The sequence below is a fragment of the Python bivittatus genome, unplaced genomic scaffold (genome assembly GCF_059951505.1).
Source record: "Python bivittatus isolate LINGU-HERP-01145 unplaced genomic scaffold, Pbiv_v1 ctg000200_np1212, whole genome shotgun sequence".
Classification (NCBI taxonomy): Eukaryota; Metazoa; Chordata; class Lepidosauria; order Squamata; family Pythonidae; genus Python; species Python bivittatus.
The window spans coordinates 12,282,615-12,303,843 of record NW_028277040.1 but is presented as its reverse complement, the minus strand read 5'-3'; the positions used below and the strand labels follow the sequence as shown (position 1 = coordinate 12,303,843).

The 21,229-nt window shown below is 39.9% G+C and overlaps 1 protein-coding gene across 2 annotated transcripts in view; it reads right to left on the bottom strand.

Annotated features, from left to right (window-relative positions):
- TMEFF2 (transmembrane protein with EGF like and two follistatin like domains 2) overlaps positions 1-21,229 on the bottom strand; it is a 229,116-nt gene that overhangs the window by 81,552 nt on the left and 126,335 nt on the right. For both annotated transcript variants that reach the window (XM_088135698.1, XM_088135697.1), the window contains exon 5: positions 4,669-4,765. In XM_088135698.1, the coding sequence (XP_087991824.1) occupies positions 4,669-4,765 (97 nt within the window). The remainder of the gene's footprint in view (positions 1-4,668; positions 4,766-21,229) is intronic.

The window sequence follows — 21,229 nt, the reverse complement described above, 5'->3', positions numbered from 1 at the left end:
CAACCATCAACTTGACTCCAACCCCCTTGTAGATGCTGCTGCCATTTATTCCTCTTACATTCCAAGTCACAATTTTCCATATGCCATAGATGGCCTCATAGATGCTAACCTCTGTTGCCCATTATGGGTTTGGTCAGTCAAGTTGTTCACAGAATCCCTTTGAGTAAGAGAGGAAAAACACGGATTGGGTAACCAAGCTTTAGTTGTACCAATGCCACGTGCAGTACATCCTGCTCAAAGTAAAAACAGTACCTAGCTAATTTTGGCACATGTTCCTCAGTATGCTGCAAGCATGACCAAAGTCCAATTTTGCCCCAATCGTGTTTGTGCTATTTTAGGCAAGGTAGAATCTCTAATCTAGAGACCATCCTGCAAGCTGACATACCATTGCCCACATCTCATCAACTAGGAAATATAGGCAACATACTGACATATGCACAGGATGCAAATGAATGAATGAATGAATGAATGAATGAATGAATGAATGAATGAATGAATGAATGAAAGCATTTTGATTTAAGATGGCAGAGCTTCTTAGCCATACACTTACATTAATATTAATTTCAAAATGTCTGGTGGGGAGGTGCTTCGGCAGTATTGCTATGCCATATGCTTGCAGTACAATAGTAATAACCCTGCTTTAGATTGTCATACTGAGTTGTTTCAATGTGGATTGAAGCTAAACCCAATGATGGCCTGCTACATTTTAGACTAAGCATTGTTGCTCAAGATCTAATCTAGATAATAGGTTATGAAGCTTCAACCATGGACCCTCTTCTAGAGTTATGCCACAGGGATATTTGGAATGACAATAATCCAGATTTTCAAATAAATCTGTAGAAGTTGCTAGTTTGCAAAAGATTTATGGCCTACCTCTGGCCGTAGACAATAATGTCTTTGTAATCTGAGCACACCTGTGAGCCTCTTACTTCAAGAGTGACATTTTCACTGATAGTAAGAAATATTACACCGTTCATGCCATAATGAGATGGGAAATCCACGTGAATTGGCGTGGAAGCCCCCAAAATACTTAACAGATTTAAAAAAGGTAAGGAACCCCTTAACCCCCCAAAAACCTGGAAAAACGGAAAATCTAGCCCCATCCACAGTACAGCCCTGGCTCTTCTGCATCACTGCCTCCATCCTTGAGGCCTCCTCCTGCCCCCACCTTGGTATTAAGTATCTCCCTATTTAACAGATTACATTACATGATGTACATTACGTGTCTTGTGCAACTCCAAGATCTGAAATACATTTGAAGCATAGCTGGCATATTGATTAGATTAGAGGTATTTTCTCTTTGTTTCCAAAGGTGTAGTTGTTGTTTTTACAGTATTGTTCTTATCCAGGAGTTAAAGGAGGTAGGTTGGCTGAGAACGAGCGACTAGCCCAAAATCACCTGGTGAGTTTCTATCACAAATTAAAAACCGGCATTCATTTCCAAGTCAGAAATATCTGCTTGGAAAAGTATCATTGTGGACATACCTCAGAATGATGTTTGAGCAAGCACTTCATAATCACTTTGCTTTGACTTCAACATTGATTTGTCTTTAAATATAACCATATAGCATCTTCCCTAGAACTTTGACTTCCCTGTATCACACTTGCTGGAGAGGCTGTTAAGTTATACTTTCATTCCTGTTTTAAGGGCAGTAAGTCCCATTGAACTCAACAGAGCTTTTTTCTGAGTAGTAGATGTGTACAAGATCACACTGTTAAGAGTCCTCCCTACAGGAAAAATAACTTGTCAATAAAGATACAGCACTTTGCTTCCCACAATTATCATGTGGCTCTTAAAAGCCTAAGGTGTTTCAAAGGTGTGTGATTAGAAATCAGCAAGATGTTGAAAGAAAATAAAGTAAGCTGACTGAAAAAGAATTTTTAAGAAACTAAACCTTGAATTTTATTGGCAAATTTTGCAAATGCCCATAGGTGCTCCCTCAAAAATGAAAATGAAAAACAAAAAACATAATTTTGTAAGTTAAACATTTATGTCCTTCAGCAAGAGAAACTGGGACATATCTCTACTTTCCAATATATTGAATATCAGTTTTGTTATATTTAATTCTCATCTGTCTTCCAATATTTGAAGAAATTGGCCACTGTTTCTTAGTGGATGTTTTTCATTGTTTTATTTAATTTAAGTAAATATTTGCTTTAATTAAATATTATTCATCTTGGAGTATCCTCCCACTGAATTTCAAGCTGGAGATATATTGAATCAAAAATGGTACTTTTCTTTGACTGAGTTTTGATTAGTGCTTGTAGAAGAGCAGTTAATAACAGTGAACCTTCCTGAGTTTGGCTGGCAGAGACTATGGATGGTAAGGTAGAAAAATGCTCAGTTGAAGAGGCTGAACATAAGGCCTGCATGACTCATGACTCACTTGGGGCTGGATAATTCTACTGGTTTTGCTATCTGCCTGTGACTGCGAAAACAGAAGGATTGTTGTCAAGCATCAGGCAGGTCACAAAACATTTTTTGGGTTTTTTTGTGTGAGTTATTTTTGTGCCTCCCCAATGGAAAGAAACCCAAACACTGGTGCAATATCATTTGATAAATAGAGTGAGAACCAGGCATTGTTGAAAAACAATCTGAGGGCCCCCTGACCCAGAGGTGCTATAGCTCGGTGGTAAAGCATCTGCTTGACATGCAGAAGGCCCCAGGTTCAATTCCTTGTACCTTCAGGTAAGGTTGAGTATAGAAACTCAGTGGTTTCCTTGGTCAGTCCATATAGAAATGATTGGCTGGCAGTGGCATCCACAGGGGATTAGAGGGTCAACACTGGAAAGAGGACAGAAAAATCATTATGATGTAAGCCCTGCTCCTTTTGTACGCATGTCATTGCACAAATGTTCCAAAGGGGTGGAGCTTGCATTATAATCTCCATTTGCCATCTTGCCAGTTTTGACCTCTGCAAATGCAGCTGTTGTTTGGGTTTGTGGAACTTGGTTAGGGATTTAACCCATTTCCTTGGTACATACCATACACAGAGTCCTACACTTACTATAAGGACAGGATTCACACAACACTCTAAGTCAGGGGTCCCCAAACTCTTCAGCTTATTGACCTCTTCATGAAAGGTCAGATTGTTCATCAACCCCCAAACTTTTATTTTATTTTATTTTATTTTATTTATTTTATTTATTTATTGTATTTATATAGCTGCCCATCTCACATTAAAGTGACTCTGGGTGCCATACAACAAAATAATTTAATAAATACTACTTTAACTAAAGTACTACTAAACTACTAGTAATTTAACTACTATGAATAACAACAACAACAACAACAATAGAGACAACTCAAGGCCACTCTTGCTGGTGGGCTGACCATCCAACTGTGGGTAACACTGTCTCGTCACTAGCCACCTCACCTTCAAGAGTAGGGACTGGTGTGGAGCTCTACAGAGACCACAAAAAATTAATTGACCCCAACAGACCTTCCATTATTTATCAACCACCTATTGACCCCCAGATATTTACTGAATCCCCTTTGACCCCTAGACATTTATGAACCCCTTGGATAGTCCCATTGACACTTGGGGGTTGCTACTGACCACTTTGGGGAACCCTGTTCTAAGTCATCAAAGTGAAAACAACCAACCTGAGCATTTGGTGCAAAAGCAGCCACTAAGTCTTTGACTGACCTGCTTAAGCATGTTATGCGAACTCAGCCACTGTGTATATAGGGTATATCTCATGTATAAGACAATTCTGTGAGTTTAATGAGTAGCAGTTTGTGTACATATACTGGATCTTCAATATACATACTGGGAAATATATAAGCTACACTGCTGATCCTCCTGCATATATCCAATTCTCCTATATTGTGTTTCCATTATCACCAAACTCATTTCATTAAAATGTGCTGTCTTTGAAAAGATACTTAGTTACATATTTGCTTGTTAGATTTATACCCTGCCTTTTTCCCAAGAATTCAAGATGAGAATCCTCCAATTTCTCCCTAGAACAGCAATGCTGGGGTCAAGCTGAGAGACAGTGATTGATCCAAATTCACCCAGTATATTTCCATGGCTGAGGGTGGATTTGAACTTGTGTTTCCTCACCTTTCCTCCAACATCTTCATGACTATACTACATGAATGTTCTGCTTGATGGTTGTTTTAACACATGCAAGCTGTCACTTTTCTCATAGAGAAAATCCATTTATGTGGTCACTAAGAGTCGAAAACAATTTGATGGCACATAATCAATCAATGCCATAATTAATATCCTCACTCTAACTTCAGATATATATATTTAAATAAAAGTTTATGAATTTCATGCCATATAATATTCTCATTGTGGAAGAGGCTAGCATCAAATCCTAGTGCCTTTTTTCCTCATTAATGTCATTTTTGAGATAAATTCCCATAGCAACATTTCTCCCATTTTTAAATATTTCCTATCTGTCTGTACGTCTGTCTATTGAAATTTAGAGTCTGCCTGTCTTCAAATGACATTGGGTGGCTAGTCATCTTAGAAAGTATACACACAAAAAAGAACACATATTTATAAGTCCAATACCTCATTGGCCTTAATACAGCAGAAAAAGCACATTTTATTTTGTTCTCAAATTGCCTTTTGAGGGGGATCTGCTAGGAAAGTCACATTCAAAGAAATCATGTTTTCCAAACCAAATAAATACGTAAGTATGTTTCTGTACCAAACGTCCTCTGCATCTTCATCGCACTCTGCCCCAAATTGACAAATGTCACACGTGGATGTTTCCTTTTGAATGGTTTCTCCCGAACCTTCACTGCCTATGAGAGAAAGACAGAAGTCAAGAAAAAATGCTCATGCCTTTCAAAAGGGCACAAAATCATCATCAATATCCATCTTTGGGGGTACAGCAAGCTTTGTGAACACAACCACAACAGCCACTTTCCATGTTCAACTTGGACCTCTGGGTGGCGAATGGAGTAGGCTGTGCAGAGATCCAGATCTGAAAGGCAAAAATGATTTGGAATGCATGGGGGCTTTCCTGTAACACCTATAAGCAAGTCCAGGAAAAGGCTGATAGGTGCTACATGTACAGCCATGCCTGGTGCGAATCACATTTTGCCCTTTGGATTCAGATCTCTGCATACTCCTAATTTTCAGGGTTTGGGCTATACTAGTTTAGGCATCTTTTTTATACAGCTGGGAGCTCTGGCTTTCAAAGATTACCAATCGCATAGTGTAGAGAGGTAGGGAGATGGCCTTGAAGAACAAAATACCAGCTTAGCCTTGAAAAGGGGGTGGGGAGTGAGTGAGAAAGAAACTCAGAATACCCTGCCTTGATTCTCTTGGGTATAAGAGTGGGGAAAGAGGCTTTCAAGATTTGGTTATTATACCCTGCAACCAGAGTTCCAGTGGTCCTCATGGAGTTTGTTTCCTGATCTGGCATCTTGAGGGACTGCCACATAGAGAAATGTGGCATACAGAAGCAGAGTAGAATAAGCATTTGGTGGATGGTGATGGAAATCTCCCCTGGTCCCTGCTGTGCACATTCCATCAAGATGCTGGTAGTCTGTTTTACACTTAGTGGAAGCTGAACTGGATCTTCTAATGCTGCAAAAGGATGGGGGATGCTGGCGAACCATTTGGTTTAGAGCAGCACACAGATATCAATAATAAATAAATAAAAATAAAATAAACCTAGGCAAGAAAGAATGAAATTACATGCACCATGGTGCTGTGTGTGGGTTTCTCCTGGCTTGTACACATACTCCTACTTACAGCTGTAGATACTGCCGTCGTTAACAGAGTATCAACTTCTTTTCTCTTTGGCTATTTTTCTTTCAAGATGCCCTCAGCAACTTTAGATAAAAGAAAGGAGAAGTGGCTCCAGAGTCAGATGTTATGTTTGTTTCTAAAATTAGTGGAAAACCCATGGGATATTTGCAAGATGTCCATCTATTATTTATGATGTGGTTTTCTACTGTGTTGTTTTAATTTTTGAGATATACTTTGTTTTGGTTTGCTCATGTATACTGCCCAGAATTGGTCAGACTGGGATGGTTTATACATGATATGATGTAAAACAAACAATCAAACAAATGTGTCCTCTGTAGTTTTAGCTAAACTGTTACATTAACTATCAGCAGGGGAACAGTTCCAACAGAGCTGAACCAGAATCCTTAACACAGGACCCATCAACAGTGCTGTATCTGCAGATACTCCCTATAGAGTATTGGCTGCTTCCGCTTCTGATTTAAAAAAAAATATTTTATTTTTTTAAAAATCCTTAATTTTAAAAAATCCTTAATTTTAAATCTTTTAAAAAATGTTTCCGTTACTTCCCACATCTTTGCTTCCAAAAATGTACCTAGACTTCAGTGTTCTTTTCTGATTAACATATACATTTGATCTGGCTCAACTTTAATCACCAGCCTGCCTTCTCTGAAACTGGTACGTTGTTGTGCACTGTGAGAACAAAGATGTGATTTGGCATCTTGGTCTCAAATCTCATTCTGCCTTCTACTCCGTTTCCTGGTGGTGACTGGGTTTTGAGCCTAAATCGCTTGGCCTTCTGGATGGAATTGTGGGTTCAAAAGAGGGTTTTGTATTTTACAGCCCAATACCCCCCTCTGGCTTCTTGGAAAAGCTATTTTTCTTGTAGCCTCGCCAGTACAGCTGAGAAATGGCCACAGCCACCGTGGGAGCCATTTGGTCAAAACATCCACAACACTGTCTCCAAAGTCCAAATGTGCTGTCACCCCTCAAAGCTGGGGATTATTGGAACACAACAAAAGACTGCTGGGCTTCACTTGCTAACAGTTACTATGAGCTCAAGAGGGACTGCAGCCAATCTTGGACCAGTCGCAAAATAATTTTGGAACCTTTCTTTCTTTGCATTGTTTTTCTTTCTTTTATCAAAGGAAATATCTATATCCATATATGAATTGCAGCCATACAAAAAGAAAAGACAGTTTTCTTTAGGATGATATTCTTAGATCAGAAACATTTTGTGATCTGATCACTTTCATCTTTAAAAAATTATGAAAGTAGAAGTGGATTATAGTCCCCTGCACAAGGTTCATTTTCACAGAGTTACCAAACTTGACCATGATGCACAAACCCTGTAACTGTAAAGCATCTTCTTAATTCCAATCAAAATCCTAAGCGGGGGTGCAAGAAAGAAACAGCAAGGCAACCACTGGGTCAGTTTGTGGCATTGAAAAAAAGCCATCCCCCCTCTGATCCAGAATAGGAATCCCTTGCTTTTAGGGAGATCTCACATCCAACCATATTCAGGGGCCAGATGTGGTCCTGAGGCTTCTAGTTGCAAACATCATGGGGTAAGCATGGTGGCATCTTTAGCTACACAAAAGGAACAAGATGCTGCTCTGTCAAAGTGATACCTCTTATGGCTCGACTTGGGCTCTGGACCTGTTTACCTACATTTGATTTACAGTAAACGTCCTTTCTCTGTATGGATATTCAGCAGAATTTGAATGAAACAGTCAAAATGTTACTTTGGACTTCACCTCCCAACAGTGGACAAAGTCCATTGTTTCTGAAGCCATTTAGACAACTGAGGCAATTTACATCATTTGTGTCAATTATATCATTTGTGCAATTATGCAAATGACATTTTTACTCCGTTTATGCCCATTTACATAATTTGTGTCATTATGCAATCTGCAAATGACAGAAATTGACACACAAATGACCTAAAACGTAAATTATATAATTATGCAAATAACAGAAATTACTTGGGATTTAATAGGTATTCAGATTGAACAGATACCCCTTTCCCCAAATGATCTGTTGCATCACAGTTTTACTGCATTATTTAAAGCACCGTTTTACACTGCTTTTCATTTTGTTTAAAGTTCTGCAGTAGTGTTTAATCCATCACATTAATATATGATCATCATAACTGTCACATGATAATATGTCCAATCAACAGAAGAGAATTGAGGTGGCAATATGAGACAGGGCCTTTTCTGTACCAGCATCCTGATTATGAAATTCTCACCGCGAGGAAGAGAGACCTGCCCCTCTCTGATGGTATTTATGTGGGCAGCAAAAGCGTTCTCTTCTATCTTATTCTGAGTTGGCTCTGATTCTTTTGACTGTAAGGTCCTCACTGCCACATTGGTGTCTGCCCCACAACTGATTATTAGAGGCATATATATTACACAGACACAAATGTAAATACATACAGGTTGGGGGTTCTTGTTATGCAGAGAAGCAATATAAAATGCTTCTATAAATAACAAAATACAATCTGACAACAAAACATTGGCTAGAAGCTTGACTTCTTGAAAAATAGGTATATGCACTGTGTACAGGTTAATATGCCTGGGCAAAGAGAAATGCTTTAGCTTTGGGCAAGAAAGCTTGCAGAGGGAGATTCCTGCAAAGAAGGGCAGTCCACTCTCAAGGGATTCCCCACCCCGCAAGTCTGCAAGAAAGCCCTTAAAAAGGGAGCCCTGGCAGACATCTTATTGCACAGATAAGGTTGTTCAGTACAGGAACAACTGTTCTTCCCAATCAAGTTATGAGATAAAATTGTATGACACAGTCTTAAGCTTTTTGCATCAAAATTGTGGGGCATTCACCCCCACACCCAAGATTAAATGCAGCCCTTGGTCATCGAAACATTATCTATCTCTGCACTGCCAGAAAGCGTATAAAGAAAGAATACAGCATTTTATTTTTGTTCAAAAAAGAAAAACCCTCACACATTTGACCTTACAGTGTATTTCAATCTAACTTTAACTTTGTTGTGCTCCCCCTAATATATCCACTTATAATGTTAGCAAGTAGGCTTTCATCACTAATTTTAAGCACATTCTCAAGAATGGCAGAATTCAGATTTGCATTCAAAACACTCAGGATCTCTGATGCATCGTTCGAATACTAAACAGATACTGTGGAAACAAACATATTAATATATAAGTAAAGCATTTCTCTTCATTTTTATCAGAAATGACTGGGTAGTTTGTTTCATTTAAGTCACCACTGGCGATTGAAGATACTACCCTGACTGGAGAGAACCCATCTACTCAGCTGACTCCTTGACATTAAATAAAAATAGGAGCCTTCACACTGTTATTTATTTATTTTTCCTGTCATTGGTCTATACAACACTGCCTGGCGATAAAATCTGTTTAAGGTGAATTCTTCCTGTCTCCCCCACTTTCTTTTCCTCCTATTGTGCAGATGAGTGCCTTGATAAAAGCTGACAACCCAGAAAGAGTTATTTTCTCCTGATTTCCTGCTGCTATTTAAGCTTCAGGAGGATAAGATGTTCATTTTCTAAGGTGACTAAGGGTTGCTGGTTTCCCTCCCCTCCCCCTTTTCCCACTGCTTTCTAAATTGCCCTTGCTCCTACAGCCTGTCGGAAGAAAGCGTGACAGAAGAACAGTGGATTAGTCCTCACAGAGAAGGAAAGAGACATGCCAGCTTCCCCAATACATTCGGAAAATTCTATCTGCATTTCTACAAAGGCAGGCCAAAAAACAAAAAGGCCATTCAGGCCACGCGGTCATCTGTGGTCACGAATCAGTGGGGTTAGGAAGAGAGCACTCTGGTGCTCTGTCACCTCTTAGCTGAGCTATTAATCGATAGATACAAAGACAATGAACTTTGCCTCCCTTTCAGGGTAGCTCCCCTAGACGTAAACAGCTCATGGTTCCCTCTTGACTGATCAAAGTTCCTCTCTGGCTTTGCTGCGTCAGCAGTCAGTCCTGACCTCCCTGACACCACATGCCCAATGCTCTGGTCCCAGGGATTCTTGACTCTTAAAGAGGCTTCTGCTTATTGATGGCACAGCATTATGACTTCCGCCAGGTAAATATTTCTCTTGGCCCCACTCACCTGTAAAGGAGGAGGCAGAGGAAGCAGTAGCATAATCACTATCCAGATGACCTCTCTGAAGACAGTTCTTACCAGTCTAGCACATTCTTATAATGATATCAAATTAAAATAACTGCTGGGCTCATCTTTTCCTTACAGGTGACTACATGATGGGATTTGATACTGGGGTTCTTATGTCATCAGCAAAAGTTGTGAAAGCGATTATGTGCAGAGTGTTTTCCAGACTGCTTGGAAGGGTCTAATCCATATGCAAGAGCCCCCTTTTCATTGTTCGTTTTAGCCCAGATGTTGGGCAGGGCTAAACATATATGACTTAACTTTCTAATCATGTGGTTATTGAATATATGGAAGGAAAGTGAAAAGACAACTAATGACCCAATAACAAGTGAGTGTTTTAATGCTATTGTGGATTCATTGAAAAAGGCTGGATTTATAAATCCATTCCCAGAAACTTCAATGAATCCCACAGAGATTTATTTGTGAGTATCCTAAAAAAGATGTTAGGGAAAATGTAAAATAAATGATAATCAAGCTTTGTATGGTTTCATATATTATAACACCTGATAATTAATTGTCCTTTCATACCTATATTTCTATTAAATCAGATCAATGTTTCTTCTCACAAAGTCTTGTCTCTGTTAACCGCAATTACTCTTAAAAGTCTCAGGCAAGACCTCTTTTCTAACAGTGCTTCTTGATCTCTTTTAAATGTTGAGATTAAGGGTTGAATTTATGTGTCTCCCCATGCAAGACATGCACTCTATCAGTGGGGCACATCAGAAGAGTATGAAGTACCTCTTAATGTGCTCCTATATATGTTACTGTTTTATTATTTAGAATTATATCATTTGGATTTTTCACTAGGGATGTCACGGGGTCTATTGTTCTGGTCTAGATTTTATTCACATCATTCTGTAGAATGATTTATATTTTATTGGGAAGACATTTGGGGGAAATTTCTTTTGAAGGTTAGGTGGAGATAAAAAGTAAAAAAGTCATTCAGAAAGAGATGGAAAATCCCCCAAGCAAGGAAGTCTATGTGCCCTTTGCTCAAGGCCAACATGACAGACCATGGGTATTCAAATCAGTTTCACATTCAATTCAACAATTCAACCAAAGAAGGAAAAAGGTAGTTTGGAAAACTACCCTGTGCTTTCTGCATGTATTGGTCAAAGAAAGTACAGTAGATGACAACAATGACAAGGAGTAAGAAAAAAATGGAAATAGATGGATGTTTTTTAAAAAAATCCCCAAATAAGAGGGCATGATGTTTTGAATGTCACACATAGAGATCACACCATGTGTTCTCATATCATCCTAGCAAAAGGAAGTAGGTCAAAAGGACAGAAGAGAAAGTGAGAGGCCACTCCGGAATACATGAAGCCAGTGGTGTTTGCAAAAAGTGTGAGACTAAACATTGCAAACAACATATATTTTATTCTATAAAGTGAATAAAAGTCTCCCCCAGCACAGAGCAGCCAGACAGGCTCAGATGCTGAAAGTAACTTTGCTCTATAATCGATAAGTCTTTTTCCCCCTGAATAGCATTTGCTCAGTTGAAAGCTGCAAAGTGAGAAAAATGAATGGGCGTGAAATAAGGGGCTGGCATAGGAGTAGCAATCCTCTCAGATCTCTGGGAACGGCTCAAAATAACATTACAGGAAAGATGAAAAGAAAATTCACAACTCCATCTGCCATAAATACCAAGAAAGTGACACCGCTCGGCTCTTTGGGCTGCACACAGCCTTCCTGTTCAGTAAAGGAGAAGCGACCTGTCCCACGTGCGCTTACACAAAGGGAAATTAGCCGCAATTTCCATTGCCAACTTGAGCCCTGATCAAAAGCCATTTGATGTGGGCTGAAACATTATCCTTGATCTCAATGAGCACTCAATCAGGGTCTCAGCAGGGCCGCGAAGCGTTTCTGAGATCCAAGCCAGGTGAAAGCAGAGAGAGATGCAAGAGCCCCAATTTTATGCACCAAGCATCTTTTTCACGCAGAGAAATTGATAAGGGCTGATTCACCTGCTGCGGGAGAGGCCTCCTTGCCATTTCCCTCTGATTGCACGATTCTGGCCTGGGGCAAGGACCCTCCCTTCCCGCTGGCCCCAGGTTCCTGCCATTCAAATGCCAAGGGCACAGCAGATAGCTGAGCCATAGAGAGCAGGCTGCTCTTCAGGCAGTTGGGTCTCAGGGCTACAGAACAATTTCAAAGCTCTTCAGCAGAGGCAACAAATTCTTCTCCTTGCAAACCAGTTCCCCTCCTTCCATGTACTTCACTTGCTGTTCTTTCTAATTCCCCTTCCATACCCTGACAGTTCACCTCAGGTAATCGTAGATGGAAAAAATCCCAGGATAGGATGGTGGTTAATGGGAGAATTCTCCTCCCCAGACCACAGACACTTATTTTGGAGTGATGTGATGGAGGTGGGGATGGAACGGGAAGAAGACCACTGATCACATCATGGAGGAAAAAACCAATGGAAGTTTAAAGCAGCAATTGCAACAGTCCTGAAGCACCTACAGATGCATTTTGCACTGCAAAGGAAACCTTGCTTTGCCTCAGTAGAGACCTTCCTTTGAACATAAGTAGTAGTGTGTGTATGCACGTCTGTGCACACGGATGTGGAGTGATTATGGTAATGTCATGATTTATGTCAGAAAAATAAATTTAATTTCCTTTTCTGCCCACTGCAGAATTCTCATAGCTGCCTGTGACAGCTATGCATTATATTTATAGGTATAAGGGTATATATAGTAGGGCTGTACACATCCTTTATTTACTTGTTTGCTAGGTTTATCTTCTGCCTTTTTCCAGGAGCTCAAAGGGGCATAAAATAGTCCTCTGTCCTCCAACTCCCCCTACAACAACTCTGTGAGGTAGGTTGGGCTGAGAGCACCTGACTGTAAGTCACCCAGTGAATTTCCCTTGAAGGAAGGACCTCTTTGCAAACTGATAAAGGACATTCCTTTTTTCCCAAGTTTGCATGGCTTCTTTGGGAGCTGTTCTGCATTGTCCCTGCATATGAAGCAATAGGTGTGCAGGTCTTCCACTGAGGATAGCTGGAAGGTAATTTACAACAGACAAAAGAGAATACTTCTTCATACAGAACATAGTTAATATGGATTTTATTAAAAGACATGGTCATGACCAGCAACCTGCACTAGATACATTTACAGAAGACAGCTCTATCAGGGATTAGTTTTGAAGACTCTGTATAACCTATGAGCTGGGGGCAAATCAGTTTGTTTTGCTGTCTTTATTAATAGGGCAGTATTCTGAGCGTTTGGTGTTTTAGTAATGAATTTATTTTAAAAAACATCACTCAAATACCCCACATTTGCTTTTAGTTACAGCTCTGCCTAACATCCTGAGGTACACAATTCCTCTTTTGCACCCCTAGCCAGAGCTCTTGGGGGAGGGTTGGTGAAGGCTGATGGGAATGGCATTTGCAAGACTATTCCCATCTCTGCAACCCCAGGATTTCTTGCGGCCACCTAAGGCATCCATCTCATTTACAAGAGCTTCCCTGCTTCCAAACTCATTTCTAGTGATTTTAAAAGCCCTCTGTGGTGCGATCCAGAATACCTGAGGGAGCAGTTGCAAATACCAGTCTTCCTAATCTGTAATATGGTTCTACTGGGCTTTTTGCTAAAAAAGGCTAAATTGCTTCCCTTTCTTTCTTTTGTGATCCCACACTTAGCAAAATTCTTCATTCATTTGAGATTTGCCAAATCTAAGCCAGTTTAGATAGGTTGTTAAAAGAAAGTTTTTTTCTTTAAAGATGTATGCTTCATCTCAAAATATGTGGGAATTGGTTAGGCTTCTTATATTCTTCTTGCTGCTAAGACAATGTTGCTGTCAGGATTTATATTATTTCTTTGGGTATTTTTCTTTCATACATATGTTATCTCACTGAGGTGACCCAAGGTGGTATACAAAGATTAAGCCCAAAAAATCAGAGCATAAATCATGAAATCAATTTTCAAAAGCTATCACGTGCCTGGGGTCAAAGAACCAGATCACTTTAATCACTAAGATAGTAACAAAACACTCATACAATGGGGCTTGCTGATGCTCCCAGCTCAAATGCCTGTGGGAACAGCGAGGTCTTTAAAGCCTTATGAAAGGGCAACAGGGTTGGGGCTATTTAGATATTATTCTTTACTTTGAGAAGATACACGAACTGAAAAAGCAATGATACCCATTCTCCTATTAAAGAAGGAGATCTTTCAGCAATATAATTTATCTCCTATAAATAGACAATTAGACAGAAAGTTGCATTGTATAATGTATATATGTATGTCTATAAAGTACTGTAAACATGTCTACCTGTACACACATGCAGATACCTTTCCCAGTTGGTTGGTATCCTCTGAATAAGACTACAACTCCCATCAACCCCATCCAGTAGACCTAGGTCTTCCTAGTTGGGTGTGATGAGAATTGAAGTCCAAAACATCTGGAGGTAACCAGCTTTGGGAAAACTTACACCAGCACCAATCCTTTTTCTACACTTCATGTGCAAAAGTGATTGTTCAAGTGTGTAAAATTCACTACATTTAAAGATTTCAGGACCAGGAAGATTTAGCTATGTTTATAGCTTCTCTTTATCCTGCTTTTCTTTCAAATTGCAATCTCATCCCATTATGGGCTATTTCACAGCACAGTTTCCTAGGCTGGGATGAATTTTACATATATCCACATTCTTCCTGCAAAAACTGTGTTATGGTATGTTGGATATGAAGTGGTTCTGGCTGTTAACTTTTCACATTTCCATGTAAATAATATGCTAATACTTGAGAGCATTTAGCACTTGCCAGTCTTTAACAAAAAAGTTCATTTTAAATTTGCCAAGAGCTATATCTCGTAAAATGCACAAGAGAAAATGGTCAAGTAGTATGTTGGGAACTCTTACATCTTCACTGTTGCTTTAATGTTATTTTAAAGGGAAATGGCTTCATTACAAAGGGACCTCCAAAGACCACATGGAGCAGCTGTAAACATTAATATAGGTTTCATTATGCCACAAATTAGGAGAGACTGTCCATTTTTGAAAGTGACACTTACATCAGGCTTTTTAAACATTTCCCATGCTAGTCATTTGAACAAAAAGACGAAACTGGCAAATGTGCATTTGATTCAAGTATTGGCTCTTTGCTTAGTTGGCATTGCTGTTCTGCTACCATATTAGAAAGCATTTGCTCATCGCCTTAGTGAAAAGCAATCTAGGAACGTGGACTACAATTCAATCTACACTTCCGTGGAAGTTACTCTCAATGGAGTCCATAGATTTTTTCCTGTTGTTGTTGTTCCTTCATAAACATACATCAGGGTCTCTGCAATCCTCTGACCTTCAGGGGACTAATAGTTATTTTCCTTATTTCTATTAAGAAATAGGCTTCAGTGAATTTATTCCCAAGGAAGTCTGCATAAGATTACAGATTCATTTTTCAAGTTTAAGAAATACTGTTGCTAACCATGCCAAACCCTTGAACTAATCACTCAAATTTATTGAGGATGAATATGCAAATCTCATTATTCAGGAAAGCTCAAATTCCTGCTCCCACTGGCAGTTTTCTATAGGGCATTTGTTCTCTTCCGTGGCCCGCAACACCAGAACTTGGGTAGATGATTCTGCCTCATGAGAGAGGGCAGAGGCAAATGTTTTCTGCAATCCACACTTTCCAATTTTTGCATTTTGATACGCTACTAGTTGATTTAGGTATAAAAATAATATGTTAAGAAAATTAAAAATGGCACTAAAAATATAAAGACTATGGCTTCTGCTCAGAACCTAAATACAATGATACCACATTTGCTGAAACTTGTCCCTTTTCACCCCTGCATCTCTACTTCCTCTTCTTGCTCACTTTTGATATCTTCTTCTCTACTTGGTTATTCGCTGCACAGGATGGAGTGTTTATGTAGATGAAGCTGCTGGGAGCTGTCATCTGCAGGAGAAGTTTGGAGACTCAGCATTCTCTCTCCATTTCACTGGAATCAGAAGAGATGCTGGATAATTGCCTGAAGGCAGTGATGGGTGGGGTGAGACCAGTAAACTGAAGCTGAACACAAACTGAGACTATCTTGATTGGATCCCCTCTCTGAGAATGATCCATATCTGTGATTCAGGACAGAGCATTCTGAACAATGGTGTCCGAATTATAGAATCCTTTCCTGAGATTCCTGTGTTGGTTCCTGTGTTGTAGGAATTTAGGCAACCATTTGTCTAGTTACCAGGGTGTTTGTGAAATCATACTGCTTTAGGACCAACATGTTCTTAGAACTGATGCCTACTGTGTGTTGTCATAGACAGTCGGTACATACGTTTTACTTTTAGCATTGTAATGGATGTTTTTAATAGTTGTACACCACTGTTACACATTGCTTTGGGCACTGTTCTGGGCTTTTTAAAGAGAAAATAAATAAAATAAAATGAATGGATGATTAAACATTACAATAGCAACAATAAACATACTGGCTGATGTATATAGCAACCTGGAAGAAGGTGCTGGGCAGCAACATCATTAGAAGGGGATTCGTCCACTGCTTATATACACACTACTTGCCAGAACTGCAATCATAATGCTATAATGTGGACTTTCCCTTAGAGCATAGTATTTTATTGAACAATAAAACATTTTATTGTGTAATAAATAAAACACAAGAATGCAGAGTGTGAATGTGCCTCTAGGAGTTCTGCATGAGTCACTCTCCAACTCTGTCCCCACTTACTTGAGAACAAACCCCTTTCAGCACAAGAAGACTGATGTCTGAGAAAACATACCTAGGTTTTTCTGCAGGGAGTACATTACATGTATAGTTGTGCAGATGGGTGGAGCAACACAACATAAACAAAGATGTGCTTGCACAATTTACTTCTAAACATCCAGCCCTCTCCCTTGTTTCTCCAGGTCAGGGCTGTCCCCAGCAAACAAGGATCTCATCAAAATGATAAAAATGTATTGTGACATCATAATACAAACTGTGTCCCTTATATACTTGCATGTAACATTCTGATGCAAATACCAAAGGGTGGAACTTGCATTGCAATGTCACAATGCACATTTTGTCATTTCTCCCCCTTTCTCCCCAGAGGAAACCCATACTTCAGAGGTATTGTTACTTAGAATAAGAGATGGGAAAAATGCTTTTCAGCCTGCTATCTAGTCAAAGGATTAAACAGCATGACCCTCCATTTATACTAACACTGCAGCATCATTCAACTGTTGAAAAGAGCAACTGGACTGGTGCTTGGTATATGTGCTGGCTTTAAAGCTTTCGTCAGGGCACTATTGATTTATATGTGTTTATCTTTCAAAATATTACTCAGGCTTGCAGGATAGCAACACCATACATTAAAAGGTACTTTATTCCAGGACCAATGAAACTCCTAATGGTTTTAAAAAAAAGTCTAAGAAAGAAGAAGAGAAAGGAAAAAAGAAGGAACATTTAGGTATCTCAGAAGATTTCTTATCAGCGCACAACATAACTCTCTAATGGTTCAGTGCCTTAGAGGGTCATCAGAGATCACTTATCATATAAATCAAATAAGTGGCAGACTATAAGAGTGCAAGCCTATAGCAATTTCATGTCTTTGCTCACAGACATCAAATCTTTCTTTTGGGCAGACTATAGAGAAAAGATAATGTGTTAGGCCCATTTAAACTATCCACAAAACTCAAATCAAGAGATCAGCTAATCTGAAGATGTCACAATGACCCCTGATTAAATGTCAATTTGTGGAAGAAATAGCTAGCTTTAAACTTTTACAGATTTGACTGACCTAAACTCTCGTTTACACAGAAGGTGTTTCTAGTTTGAACAAAGAACTCCTATACATGTTCTGAAATACACTGAATAAAATTGGTATACCTTTAGCCATATTGGTCATAGCCAGATTTAATAATTATGGTCTGGTTACTGCAGAGGAAAACCTTAAGAAAATGCTGAGACTATAACAATGGTTTATTGGCATGAGGGCATCAAAGCTCCCATTCCCATCATGCAAAGGGACTTGGGGATCCCCTCCTGAATGCAGCAACTAAGCCGGGGAGAACAATCTTACAGGTCCTTCTTTCTAATAACTGTCTTGCCTTCCAGTGGGGTGACAACTCAGGGAGCTGGCCCTCCTCATGTGGCTCTTTTATTTATATGCTTAGCACCAAAACAATCATTATGAACCGAGTCACATTTTTGTGCTCTGGGCATGACTCCCCTTGAAGACAACCTTCATGGCTGAGGAATAATCACAGAAAAGTGATCAATGTTGATATACAGCTAGACACAAACTGGTTGTTTTGCACATACCCCTTCCTTCCTTCCTTCCTTCCTTCCTTCCTTCCTTCCTTCCTTCCTTCCTTCCTTCCTTCCTTCCTTCCTTCCTTCCTTCCTTCCTTCCTTCCTTCCTTCCTTCCTTCCTTCCTTCCTTCCTTCCTTCCTTCCTTCCTTCCTTCCTTCCTTCCTCCCTCCCTCCCTCCCTCCTTCCCCCTTCCTTCCTTCCTTCCTTCCTTCCTTCCTTCCTTCCTTCCTTCCTTCCTTCCTTCCTTCCTTCCTTCCTTCCTTCCTTCCTTCCTTCCTTCCTTCCTTCCTTCCTTCCTTCCTTCCTTCCTTCCTTCCTTCCTTCCTTCCTTCCTTCCTTCCTTCCTTCCTTCCTCCCTCCCTCCCTCCTTCCTTCCTTCCTTCCTTCCTTCCTTCCTTCCTTCCTTCCTTCCTTCCTTCCTTCCTTCCTTCCTTTCTGATAGAAATGATCCCTTCTATGCACTCCTGGGAAAGAATGATACAGGGATAACGCCACATTGGAAAGCAGTCTATGTGTGTGTTAAGTGTGGTGTTTTTTATTAGAAAAATAGACTGTAGATAAAAGATTTCCACCCTTCCTCTCCCCACTGTGCTCCAGTGTAATTTTCAGTGCCTGTCCCCACCTAATCATTTCAATTAAAACAGAAATCCTTAGGAGATGGATCCATCATAGGGAACATAAGACTGCTTTATGCAAATGGAAATAGCTGATGCTCAAAGCAGGATATTTAACATTCACCATTTCCATGACTGAGAATTTCATTATATTCAATACAGCGCAATTCTTCCAACAGAATTTTCTGATTTCTGTCTTGATGTTCTGTAGACATATTTTTCTACTACAATTTACTGGGTTTCTAGAGAGTTGTGTGAAGATTGTTTAAAATTGGGTTATACTTCTGGTATTAACTGATTTTATCCCATGCATGCCCACTGGTTGGTAACTATAATAAACAAGCAAAGGCTCAGGAACAACTTTTCAGAGGACAAATGGGGTTGACAAAAATCCGATGTCCATTTTGCAGAATTTCCACTAGTGCAAAGCTATCATTAGATATGATGCTGAAACAGACTTCTCTGTCGAAACAAGAGCCTAGCTGCACAGGCAAAGCAATGACTTCGAAATGGACTCAGATTTAATTAACAGTAGCTGCCTGGGAAGACATGTTGTCTTTGAGACTGCATACATGAGAGCATTCTGTAGCCACAGATTTTCTCCCACTTTAAAGTGCCATCCCATACACCCTTCTTTGGAAAAGACCCTGATGCTGGGAAAGATTGAAGGCAAAAGGAGAAGGGGACGGCAGAGGATGAGATGGTTAGATAGCGTCACTGAAGCAATGAGCATGAGACTGAGCAAACTCAGGGAGGCAGTGAAGGACAGGAAGGCCTGGCGTGATATGGTTCACGGGGTCACAAACAGTTGGACACGACTTAACGACTGAACAACAAAAATAAGCCCTGGTTCAAAATAACACGCTGGGTTGAACAGAGCTTCCTCCCAGATGGCATCTGCTCTCTTTAGTATCAGAAGGACTGGGCCTCTCAATACCAGGGACTGGGGAACACAAGAAAACACAAGTGTCAAACTTGTTCTCATGTCCTGATTATAAGCTTCCTTTGGACCTATCTAGATTGCAGATATCTACATGTCTGGGCATAAGACTGCAGGCAGCTTTATCATTATGAATCACTTTAGCATTGTAACTACTATTTTTCCTGTGGCTGAAATTGGTATCTTTTTAAAAACTGTAGATAGCAATAAGCTATCTTAATACCATCTGCATACTTATAAGTGCAAAATGTATTAAGTTTGGTTATAGCAGGGGCACTAAGTTAGCCACAACAAAAACTTGTTTAGGGCCTGTGTTTATGCCAATCTTTTATCAGTTTGGGTAGGTATGAATGTGGGCAAGTGTCTGTGCGTGCTTCTTTAACAAAGCCAGTGGGCTTCTGGAACCAGGTCACTGGGAAGAAGTTACTCAAGAGAGTTTCTGCTGCCTTCCAAAATGTGGAGGTGCCAAATTTGACCTATAAAACTCTAAATGATTGAAACCAAGGTGTTCTACACTTTCTCTGTGATTTTTACAGTCTGCCAGGGGCCATCATTTAGCATTGTCCTCTGTGACTCAGAAATGGATCATGAGACTTTGCACTTAATTAGTTGTTCACTAGCTGGAAAATGCCCTTTCTGATAATCTCCCAAAGGAAAACTTTGGGAGAGGAGAGGGGGGAAATGGAATGGGATGGAATGGAATAACTTGGCAGGGAGAGGGGATGGGGTTTAACTTTCTGGCTCACATACATCCTGAATAACAATATTTCAACTTGCATCATTTTGTTGTTGGCACAAGAAAACCTCAGAATCAAGATGTATACTGTACTAGGGAGGCCAGCAGAAGCATAGTAAGCCTAACAGCTCACACTAGGAATTATTTTAAGGGCATAGCAATTTGCAAGAAAGTTGAACTCTTTCCTTATGTACAAGTAAATATAAACAAATCAACGACAGCATGAAAAAGAGTGTATTTCAAGTTGCCTAACACAGATGCTATTTGCAAGGGCATGTTGGTGGAGCGTAGCTCCCTTCCTGGCACAGATGGAACCTAGTTGTCATGCTGTACTGCTGCAAAGATCTGAAGGGAAGTTAAACATCTTCAATCATTTTCTCTTCCCACTCCCCATTATTTGCTTTCAGCAAATAAACTTGACTTCCCCTAACCAGCTTGTGTTTAGAGGAATTGTCAAGCACCTCCCACTTGAAAGAGCATTAATGCCTATCTTAATAGGCAATGGATGGCGAATGCCTGTGATGCTGATTCACATGACATGGCAAACAACACCTATTTCCCAGCTAATTAGCAGCATATGTTGATATTTTTGTTTAATTTACAGATTGTTAGGGAAAGTTGATTTGAAGTTACTTGTGGGATCGCCTCTCCCCAGTGTTTTCTGCCCACCATACCAGATCTGGCAGAGTAGGCATATGCTGGGTACCATCAATAAAACCACGTCATCCAGCGGGTCTCCGGAGGCATTTTTATTTATTTATTTATTTATTTATTATTTATTATTAAATGTATATGCCGCCCATCCCCCCCAGAGGGTGA